This window comes from Lethenteron reissneri, chromosome 15 (assembly GCF_015708825.2).
Source record: "Lethenteron reissneri isolate LAM-NWPU_2019-01 chromosome 15, ASM1570882v1, whole genome shotgun sequence".
Taxonomy (NCBI): domain Eukaryota; kingdom Metazoa; phylum Chordata; class Hyperoartia; order Petromyzontiformes; family Petromyzontidae; genus Lethenteron; species Lethenteron reissneri.
Window position 1 is genome coordinate 10,236,751 of NC_083793.1, and position 11,524 is coordinate 10,248,274.

Here is an 11,524-nt window from a genome sequence, read left to right on the forward strand (position 1 = left end):
GCCTCAAATGATTACCTGGTACAATGTGTAAACATCGCCACTCAAGTTCAAGTTCATTTATTAGGTATAGCCCTGTGAGCCATTCGGCTCTTGAATCGGGTGCAACCGCAACAAACAAAAAACAAAAACATGAACAAGAAAACATCTTAAAGTGACTATGTGCAAACAGAAAATCCAAGAAAAGACAAACTCGGGAGACAAAGGCGGTCGGGCGTGGTTCTGGGCACCCACCCCCATGCGTACCGTGCCAGCTCTGTCATAAATGCTACCTTACGAACAGCACTTGCCCCCCAACAGTCTGTTAAAGGCTTCACGGGTGATCTCCGTCTTTCGTGGTGGCGAGTGTACCGCGGTGAGCATGTGGCGGAATCATTCGCGACCCCCCCCTCGTCCGCGTCAACCTCACCGTCCGTGGGCGACGTCCGCAGCCGTCGGCACAGCTCCGTCGCTCCCTGCACCGCTGTGTCGTCGTCGCCGCCACCGCCCGCCTCGTGCCGCCCGTATTCCTTCACGATGCGCCCCACCGCGTCCCCACCGCGGAGCTCCATGAGAGTGCGCAGCTCCGCCAGGGAGCAGCCGAACCCATCCTGAGGGTCACTCATTATCGATCCTACAATTGTCCAAGTAGAGTTAATTACACTCGAGGGGGGTGGGGTAGGGTGGGGGGGGCTCTCCAGAACTCCCTCTGGTGGAGGCCGTTCCGCCTGCAGTGGCACAAGCGAGGAATTGCAGGCCTGCACCTTGATCGTATTTATAAAGTATCGCTATACTGGAGCGCCTTTGATCATAAATAATGTGACCACTGGGCTATGTGAATCAATGTTGAGTTTAGGCGAGCTCTGGTGTAGCGTACGATTGTATAGTGTTGTGTGCCTGTGTGTTAATAGGGCACCCTGAAGTGTTATGGGGTTTGGGTTGTGTTCGGTGGGAGTGCGATCATCTGTCTGGTGTCAGAGAAAAGCCCAGAGTCAACTCCGTGTGACCTGCAGTCAATTTCTCAACTCCCAGTTGAGCCAGGCTGGGCGACGGGAAAGATCTGTGGACACAAAAGGAGAGAGACACAGGCAAACAAAGACCCCCCATGTAACCTTCACAGATTGTAAGAGCAAGCGTTGCGAGTGAGCATCTATGAAGGCTAGCACATCATACAAAGGGTGTGGGTGGCCAGCACTACGCCCGGCTGCATTTGTCTCCCGAGGTGACAATATTTGCACACTGCACCAGGTACTCATTTGAGGCCAAGTCGACCTAGGTTGGGGTGGCTCAGATAATCGTCACTGGTGTTGACCGCGAGTGGGAATCGAACTCGAGTTGCTGGGTTTGTAGCGCCGCGCAGTAACCACACTCCCCTAACGCTCCCTCAACAACAACAGCCATTCGCCACCGAGTGTCGGTGACGTCACCAGGGCGCTTGTGCCAGGCGACGTGCACTTTCAAGCCACGTGGAGTGTCGAAGGCCCACTGGTAGGAGGTCATGGTACAGACCCAGGTGCCATGGGTTTGGCCGACTGGAATGGCTGGCAGGATGCACCAGCTGTGCCAACTTGCTGTGTTTTAGCCGCCCGGCGCTCAGCTCCCCTTTGCGCACACAGGCACACGTATGTATGTACATAGAGCCCTTTTGTCAATGAAACGCTGGACAAGTGTGTCTCTGCACCGTAATGGTTATTTGACCCGACTTCACCATGCTGGGTCAGTGCGAATTGGTGTAGGTTGGGGGGGTGGGGGAGGAATGCCCAGGTCCAGTTCTGATATTTTTGATATCCAAGTTGGCAATGGCCAGGAATGGCAAGGCAGCATATAAAGTACAACAATTGATTTTGTAGCACTGCCCACACAGCCACCTATAACTCTTATATAAAAATATATATTTATTTTACCAGGTAAAGCCCACCGAGCGATACAGCTCTTTTTCAGAAGCGACCTGGCCACAAATGATTGCTCAACTCAGTGGCTTATCACGTGGAAATGTATAGCAGCCAAATACTTTAAACACACGTTTATTCTAAATGTGGGAGGGAAAATCTGGAGAACCTGGAAAAAAAATCAATGCAATAACGGGGAGAACATGCAGACTCCAAATATACAGGAGTCAGGGTCAGGATCGAACTGACGACTTCTTGTTTTCCAGGCGAGGCATTAAACATCCTGCCATCGTGGCGCCTACAGTGGCGAAATGCACTATGCTTAGCCTCAATTTACAATTAACCAAGTACAATTAACCAAGTAGCAATTGGAACAAAAACCGATGCGTGTGCAAAGCAGCAGAGAGATGCACAACGTACATACAAACTTTTTCGGGCGACAAAGTCATCATTTGTTATCAACAACCAAGAGCAATCCACTGCCCGGATGAAAGCTTCCACAATGTCACCATCCTCGAGTCCCGCAATGCAGCAACGATCCACCCGGCGCCTGCACCCGAGCCGATCTCATCGTTCCATTTGCACCCTTGGCGCTTAACCCCCCTCCGTTTGGCCACCACTCCGTGGCTCCGTTTCTGACAATTGGCAGTCCCCCTCTTTATCTCATTGTTTTGGACTCCATTCATCCTTCAATAACCGCTCGAGGTGCAAACATCCTCCTGCGTTTTTTCCCAGTTGCGTCCATGCGACAGGCATTTTCCAGACCGAGTTTGCGTTTGCTGGACCCAAAATGCACAAATCCCCTGCCGACCCCGACACATAGCCAAGGCAAGTGCTGTCAGCAAGCGCCTAATCATGCTGGCATGGCACACGAGGAGAGGTGGCGTGGCCAATAACCACGTCTTGCCATCTTCGTCTCCCAAGTGCTGACGGTCACACGCGATACCAAGTGCTCAATGAAGGCAGAGTCAACTGAAAGGAGACTTAAAGCAGGTTCCAAAACTATTTTACACACAGATATAACATAACACACGCAGGTACACACTAAAGGAGAAAGATTCCCCCGTATAGCCTTAACAAACTGTTGTGGTAAATGCTGTTAGTGAGCACCTATGAAGGTCAGCATGGCAAACAAGGGGGTAGATGGCCAGCAACACGGCCGGCTGCCTTGGTCTCCCTAGTGGCAACATTTGCACTCTGCCAGGTACTCATTTGAGGCCGAGTCAACCCACAGGAAGACCCAGGACTGGTTCAGATATCACTTAGCATTGATGTTAGCCATGGCCAGCGATTGAACTCACATGGTCAGCAACATAGCCCAACGGACGCACACACCCAGACTCGCCGTGTCTTATACCTTCAAAATGAAAGAGGCACTGGGATCAGATCGAACAGGGCCGACCTCTCGACTGCAAGTCGAGTAGAACATCCGTTACACCATGGCAGCATCCCCTTCACGCCGAAATGGTTTAGTTCATTCGTCAACAATCCGAAACCCCGATCAGCAGAGCGGTCCATGTGGCGGATCACCCTTCAAGCAGCTCGGCCGCCCCTCAAGCACAGTGACCGCAAACTCACCGTGCTCACCTCCGCCGCTCGCCAGTGGTGGAGAAAACACGAACTGGCCTCAGACTCATTCATTGATCGATGTTCCCCGGTGGCTCGAGGCCAATGGGAACGCTGGCGAGAGAGACAAGACGCTCGGCTCTACGATGAAGGCCAAGAGCCCGATCTGAGCTTCGGTGCCTTGTCGATGACAGCACGTGGAGAGGTTAGTCGTATTGTTTTTTAGTAGTTGACGAAAGCGGTCAAGCATTAAGTCTACTCCGTTATTGAATGTTGGTGCAAGGTGGGTGGGGGGAGGTGGGGGGATTCATCCCCCACCTTTGCCCCCCCCCCCCCCCACGTCCAATGTTATCAGGTCGGTCAAGTAAGTGAACTCAGCCGGACGATCTCAGTCCGAGTCTTCACTCAGAATCGTTAGTTTCATCTCGTCAAGCTCATTCGTGCTCCGATCTCCGGTTTAGGATTCTACGATCACAGTCGGCCGTGATTTGCTCTGGGGCTTCGCAAGTAGTCGTAGTCACCGTCACATTTGACGTGTCTCATCCACTCATCAGCATCGCTGGTGAACATGAAATCAAAACACAAAAAACACGCGTCGCGAGGACATTTTCGTCGCCCGATTCTCGAACTATATTACCAGTCGCACCGACGCCGAGCAGAAGCCAGCTCTGCTCTCCGTGCTCTGCCAGTCCCGTCACCTCCACCGTGTTAGCCGCTGCCCGATTTGCACCTTGCCAACATCCAAGCCGGTATGAATCAAAACAAAGCCAGGCGGGGCTCCGTCTATTTAAGTCACACGAGCGATCTGCTGAGCAGGCAACGACCACGATGAACCGATGAACCCGTGCACCCCCCCCCCCCACTTTTATTTCCACCACATTCTCTCACCCCATGAGCAGCCCGTGTTCTAACCACAATCCCTCCCCCCTGCTTACCCTGGTTCATCGTAAACTTTCATCCCTGGCCAGATCAATGAGTAACAGACACCGGCCTGCAAAGCTGCAAGAGACCCCATGTCTCCGTGTGCCAGGTCTCCTTCTCTACAAAAAGGCATCTCGGTACAAAATTAACTCGAACTGAAGAGCACACATTCGCGCACGTGTCTCTCAACCCAGCCTCCCGTAGGCATTACGTCTAGTAACACCTGCCACGGTGGAATGGTCAGTCGGCGCTCTGGAGTTGGGGAGCCAAGAGCATCGCCACTTCAAATCGATCCACCGGTGAATAAAAGGGGACAGAATTCTAGATTTGAAGCTTTCGTGACTGCAATGATTCATATTCTTAGGTTTTTTCACCTACGTGACTTTACCGAAAAAACCTAAGAAAAGGGGACAGGTTTCTGAAATCCTCTCCACCTCCTCCACCGTCAACTCAGCAGTATAAACGGTATGCCACAGTTAGTTGATGGGGAAATAAGGGGATAATTAAAGGCGATTGCTGTCATGCAACTCAAGCATTAAACCCCTTGTAGTTTGCGCGCCTTCAATGGAGGAACATTAAACCCACGAGAACTTTCTCTGCTGTAGCCCTCTCGTCGTGGTTTTGTGTTCAGTTGTTATTTCCCCGCTCCTCTGATTAGCACGGTTGGCTACGTACGGTGCGAAAAGGGTTTAACAAATATACATAGCAGACCTCCACATTGCCATCATACAGAAGAAGAGAATTAAGAATATAAGCAAGTCAATATATTCCAACATCAAAAAAGCAGAAGGGAAAAAATAATTTCAGAGGAAGATTTCAGCACCAATTATCAAGAGGACATTGGATGATGTTACATAAGCAAGGTCAATGGAAACTAAGCTTAAGTAATTGTGCATAGTGATTGTGCCCCTCCGACAAAAGTTTTTTTCCCATTCGAAAGTTTTTTTCCCCATTCGTTCAACCAACTCGCATACGACTTGTTTTGGTCGTTTTTATCTGTTAGCCTCACGAGGCAGCCTTCTCGATCAAGTGCTGCAATCGTTTCCCATAGTTCATTACAAATTGCTCATTATAATGGCTGCCATCAGCGAATCTGAGAGGACTACTCATGCTAGTGACGTTTATCTGTGTGCCCTTATTTCTGAAATATAATTGTAAGAAATTATATTCGAGTCTCTCTGTGGTATAGGTTTGGCGAGACTCGATCTCCTTGCCTGGCTCCTCTTCAGATTTCTACTTTTACTTTATTGCATCTCAGGGAAACTGTTACATGTTTTATAAATGTGTGTTTTTTTATATCATTTATATGTTTCTAGACATTTTTGGTGAGGCAAGTCATTGAAGGTGGACAAAGGTCAAAACTAAAATGTGGGGAGAAATTCCTCAAGCAGTGGATAAACTATTGTTGAGTGTCGTGGCTTTAATCAATTGAGATTATTTACACTATTAGTTCTTTTTTCTACCAGGTAAGGCCCACTGAGCTATGTAGCTCTTTTTCAGACGCGACCCAACCGTAAATGATAGTTCAATGGAGTGGCTTATCATGTGGAAGTTTATAGCAGCCAAATACCCTAAATGTATGTTTCTAAAATGTGGAGGGGAAAACCGGAGGACCCGGAGAAAAATTCACGCAATCACGGGGAAAACGTGTAAACTCCAAATATACAGCAGGCGCCAGGGTCGGGATCGAATCCACAACCTCCTGTATACCAGGCGAGGTAGTTAACATCTCGCCACCGTGGCGCCCCTACACTCAGCTGCAGCAATCATCGTCCTCTCCCTGGCAGACCACCCCCAAGGTCGCTCTTGCAAATGAGATTCGATCCTGGTCTCTTGTGTTCTCACCTGGTTTCACAACATCAACCCGACAATATCCGAAGGAGAAGTTTAATTACATTACCGTATAAATACATCTGTTCAGGTGAAACTAAACCGGGGTTATTGGAAATATACCACAGGTAAGCGGTTGCAAAAAGTGGAAATCGTAATTTAATATAGCTCAGGTAAAAGCACAAGGTTAATGATTACAATGAAAATATTGATATAGATTATTGAATCCAGATTGGGGGGGGGGGGGGGACAATATCACAAAAACACCACAAGTGGCGTGCACTCATCCGGCAGTGGATAGATCATGGCTCGTGCTGCTGATGATGATGGGCATAGACATGTGGGCTGATGTGGCTGCATCTCAAGCCGCTCAATCTCCATTTCACGACTCCACCCATGCCACGGGTAGTCTATTGTCAGATCTGAGGTTTTGCCTTCAGGTCTAGAGACCAAGGTTTGGGGCACGTTTTATATGGCGAGATGTTAACTCCCTTCGCCTGGTATATAGGAGGTCGTTAGTTAAAATCTACACGTTCCTATTGCTGTCTCTGAATGCAACTCCAAGCAATCATCTCTCTGTGCTTTTCAGTTTGTGTGTGTTGAAAGCAAAGGTGGAAATATGTTAACTCCCTCGCCTGGTATACAGGAAGTCGTGTGTTCGATCCCGACTCCGACGCCTGTATATTTGGAGTCTGCATGCTCTTTCCCTATGCGCGTGGATTTTTATCCAGGTCCTCAGGTTTTTTACCCCCTCCACATTTATAAACATGCGTTTAGACTATGTGGCTGCTATACATTTCCACGTAAACCACGAAGTTGAGATACCATTTACGGCCATGTCGCTTTTGAAAAAAAAAAGAGCCATTTCGCTCAGTGGGGACTTACCCGGTAAAAATATTGTTTGGGTTTAGTGAGAATTACCCAAAATGCTCTAAACTGCAGCGTAAAGTTGCGTTGCTATAAGGAATTGGTCCGAACAAAACACCGGCCACATTGATTAAAGTCTTGCGCGAAACTTTGGAGACTAAACCAGAACAAAGAGCACTTCAGCACAATACTATATTTGCAAATATGCAATCGCGATTTGCCCGGACAGTTACCCGAAGGCTTCCGTTCTACTAATGAAAGTACTTCCGAATAAAATACCGCATGCTGTGTTTATTTACGGTGTCACATAATCCAGCGCGTATGCGCGATTAGTCGGGTTTAGACCATGACGGCTATTCAATACGAGCGGCTTCGCACAAACACTAAACGACAACAACAATGTGATACGAACCTATACTCTTTGTTTTTTTCGGTGAAGTCACGTAAGTGAAAAAAATAAATTAAATCACGACGTTCTGATTGCAACACAAGCAATCATCATCAGGTGTGACAACCACAGCAATACAATTTTACTGAAGTGAGAGAGATGCCGCAGTTAAGGAGTTTATATAAACTTCAAATCTAGAATGATACGAACCTGCCAGCTCACTACAACAATAATCTCACACTTACAGAGGTGAATGTCTGTAGTTTACCGGTACACAAGTGAGATGATAGGAGGTGAATGTCTGTAGTTTACCGGTACACAAGTGAGATGATAGGAGGTGAATGTCTGTAGTTTACCGGTACACAAGTGAGATGATAGGAGGTGAATGTCTGTAGTTTACCGGTACACAAGTGAGATGATAGGAGGTGAATGTCTGTAGTTTACCGGTACACAAGTGAGATGATAGGAGGTGAATGTCTGTAGTTTACCGGTACACAAGTGAGATGATAGGAGGTGAATGTCTGTAGTTTACCGGTACACAAGTGAGATGATAGGAGGTGAATGTCTGTAGTTTACCGGTACACAAGTGAGATGATAGGAGGTGAATGTCTGTAGTTTACCGGTACACAAGTGAGATGATAGGAGGTGAATGTCTGTAGTTTACCGGTACACAAGTGAGATGATAGGAGGTGAATGTCTGTAGTTTACCGGTACACAAGTGAGATGATAGGAGGTGAATGTCTGTAGTTTACCGGTACACAAGTGAGATGATAGGAGGTGAATGTCTGTAGTTTACCGGTACACAAGTGAGATGATAGGAGGTGAATGTCTGTAGTTTACCGGTACACAAGTGAGATGATAGGAGGTGAATGTCTGTAGTTTACCGGTACACAAGTGAGATGATAGGAGGTGAATGTCTGTAGTTTACCGGTACACAAGTGAGATGATAGGAGGTGAATGTCTGTAGTTTACCGGTACACAAGTGAGATGTTTTGGTTTACGACCTGAGAGATGGCGATGGCTTTGGGAAGAAAGCCTTTCGGCATTGTGGATAAATCACGGATGAAAAACGCATGGCTTTCGTTATGTACAATCTGTACCGCGTACATCATTATCTGTGTACAGGTGATGAGCGTGTGTGCGCGCGCGAGTTTACCAGTGTTCAGGAGAAACGACTCCGCCCGTGTTGTCTCGGTCGCCAACTCTCAAGGTCTCTCTAAGCAGCAGCAGCAGCAACAACAAACAACCAACAGCTTTCTCTGCCATCAGCGTGAGAGGTGAGCTCCAGCAGAAACCAGACGATGCTTGCCGAGCAAGTGTGCAACAGAGGTGAACCGCCACGCAGCGCAGAGGCACAGGTGTGCCCATTTATCGGGATGTGCGAGCGCGTATCTCTCTCTCTCCTTTATCTTCGTATTTTGGACCCCCCTCCCCCCCATCATCACCCGGCATTGCCCCTCCACGTGGTCAGAGGAGCTCGCTCATTGGTGAGCGCACGCGTCCTGTGGGGTGGCAACTCTCGCGCACGACGCCACGGAGATGTCAATGACATCACTTGCTTGGGGATGGAGTGGGTGGGTCGAGCGGGTGGGGGTGGCGGTGAGTTGAGGCCCTTTCCGCCAGCAGTGGCGTGAGCCGGCTGTTGCAGGGCTGCGCCTTTAAGCTGTGATTCTGTATACAATACGGGGACTCCTCTACTTACGACCACTCGACTTACAAACTTTCAGAGATACGAACAAACCTGGTCCGTATGTACAGTTGCTTGTTCGGGCCGAGAGTCGTAAGTTTAACCACCGCACAGTAGATGGCGGTGGTGGCATTTACATCTGTAGAACGTGAAGAACCGGTGGCATCTACATCTGCAGAACATGAAGAACCTATGGCATCTACATCTGTAGAACGTGAACAACCGGTGGCATCTACATCTGCAGAACGTGAAGAACCTATGGCATCTACATCTGCAGAACATGAACAACCGGTGGCATCTACATCTGCAGAACGTGAAGAACCGGTGGCATCTACATCTGCAGAACATGAACAACCGGTGGCATCTACATCTGCAGAACATGAAGAACCTATGGCATCTACATCTGCAGAACATGAACAACCGGTGGCATCTACATCTGCAGAACATGAAGAACCAGTGGCATCTACATCTGCAGAACATGAAGAACCAGTGGCATCTACATCTACAGGAGATTGTACAACTATTAAAACCATTACCCGTGTTTAGTGTACACGCCGTACAACATGTTTGAATCGACAGGAGTAAAGTTGGACTTACGAACAAATCGACTTCCGAACACACCTCTGGAACCCAACTCGTTCGTAAGTAGAGGAGTCCCCGTATACAAACTGCAGTTCTGCCGTAGTTTGGAAGGGTGCAGAGCGGCCACTAGTTACATTCAGGAAATACCGTGTTCGGTTGACAGCCGTCTGTCAATCCACCGCTAGATGACAGCTTCCCCAAGGCTGCGGGGTTTACGGTGGCTATTATTTCACCATACTTCACCGCGCTGGATACTGCTGGCTCGATGAAGGCGGGAGCCAGTAGCGAGTACAGTACAACAATGGGAAGTTAGGGGCCGTCCATAAATGACGTCACGCGATTTTGGCCGATTTTTGACCCCCCTCCCCCCCTCGTCACACATCGTCACAAATGTCTGACCCCCCTCCCCCCCTAGGTGAGTGACGTCATTTATGGACGGCCCCTTACCGCGCTGCCCCTATTTTATTCTATTTACAACGTAGCCCCGGCAGAAGTTAGAGAACGACGCTTCAGGTGGAGAGGTAACCTCGTGTGTGTGTGGGGGGGGGAGCGGTGCCGCAGTGGTTAGCGCATTGCACCTACGACCTATAACAGTGGCAATATATATATGAACCAAGTATCAGAGCTCTCCTAGGTCGACTCAGCCTTAAATGGGTACCCAGTGCGGTGTGTAAATGTCAGAATTGGAATTACAAAGGCGGCCGGGCGTGGTGTTGGCCACAACGACCCCCTCGTGTGCGGTCTCGACCTTCATAGTGCGCTCGCTAACAGCACTTGCCCCAACAGTCTGTTGAAGGCTATACGGGGGATCTTTGTGTTGTCCCTCGTGACGTAGGGAGAACCCCTGATTGCATTGCACGACCGAGGTATTGTTCGTGTACGTGTCCCACTTATTCAAATTGCCATACACATCTTTCGTGTGCATATACAAACATACACACAGGGTGCTTAAAATTTTTTTAACACTTCTGAGAATTTGCAACGATACAACAAGAAATGTGCCTCCGAGCTCTGGAGACCACATGGAGAAGATTCCTGACATGTGTTGACAATGATGGCGAACAAGTGGGAGACTCTTTGATTTTTTAAAGCTATTAACATTACATTTGTTTTCAAGTTACAGTGTATTATCCATTCTTTTCCCATTATAAACGATAGTCCCATATAAGTTTTAACATTTTTTTACGAAGCACCCTCTATATACCCGGCGAACCGAGTTCGATTCCCGCTCATGGCTAACACCAGTGCCAATTATCTGAGTCGGTTCTGGGCCTCATCTAGGTCGACTCAGCATCAAATAATGTAAATACCGCCACTGGGAAGATACGGTCGGGCGTGGTGCTGGCTCGACCTTCATAAGTGCTCGCTAACAGTCCTTGCCCCAACAATCTGTCACGGCTATACGGGGAATCTTTGTCTTTGTGTTTCCCGGGTAACATTATTTCACCCGTTCGCAATCATCAGACGGGCGCGTGCAGCGCGGAACGATTTCATTTGAATGAATTCTCATCAGTCTCCATGGTGTAAAGATATTTGTATCCACTCTACCTCGCTGGCTTCTCCACTTGAGCGGGGCCATTGCCCGAAACGTTTATCATCAAATGTTTTTTTACATTTAAGGCCACACTTTTATTGACGAAAGTGTTGACGTCTTGTTGTTGTTGTTGTTGTTATAATTATCTGTGCTTGTGCACCGCTGCCAGTGCAGCTGAATCATCAAAGCATTTGTTCAACTTTAATGAAGAGTGGTGAATATAAAAAAAACGTCGCGATGTTTTGGGGCTGTGAGTAGGCCTCGGCAAGGTAAAGTCAATTACC

General features: G+C 48.5%; 1 protein-coding gene across 3 annotated transcripts in view; it reads right to left on the reverse strand.

The window, feature by feature from the left end:
* Positions 1 to 8,805, reverse strand: part of LOC133342688 (plasma membrane calcium-transporting ATPase 2-like) — a 41,766-nt gene extending 32,961 nt beyond the window's left edge. For 2 of the 3 annotated variants that reach the window (XM_061552013.1, XM_061552011.1), the window contains exons 1-2: positions 8,594 to 8,805; positions 407 to 1,036 (exon numbers count right to left, since the gene is read on the reverse strand). In XM_061552013.1, the coding sequence (XP_061407997.1) occupies positions 407 to 602 (196 nt within the window). In that variant the 5' untranslated portion in view covers positions 603 to 1,036; positions 8,594 to 8,805. Of the gene's footprint in view, positions 1 to 406; positions 1,037 to 4,068; positions 4,158 to 8,593 lie in introns of those variants that run through there. The other variant, XM_061552012.1, reaches the window with a different exon arrangement.
* Between the last annotated feature and the right edge of the window lie 2,719 nt (positions 8,806 to 11,524).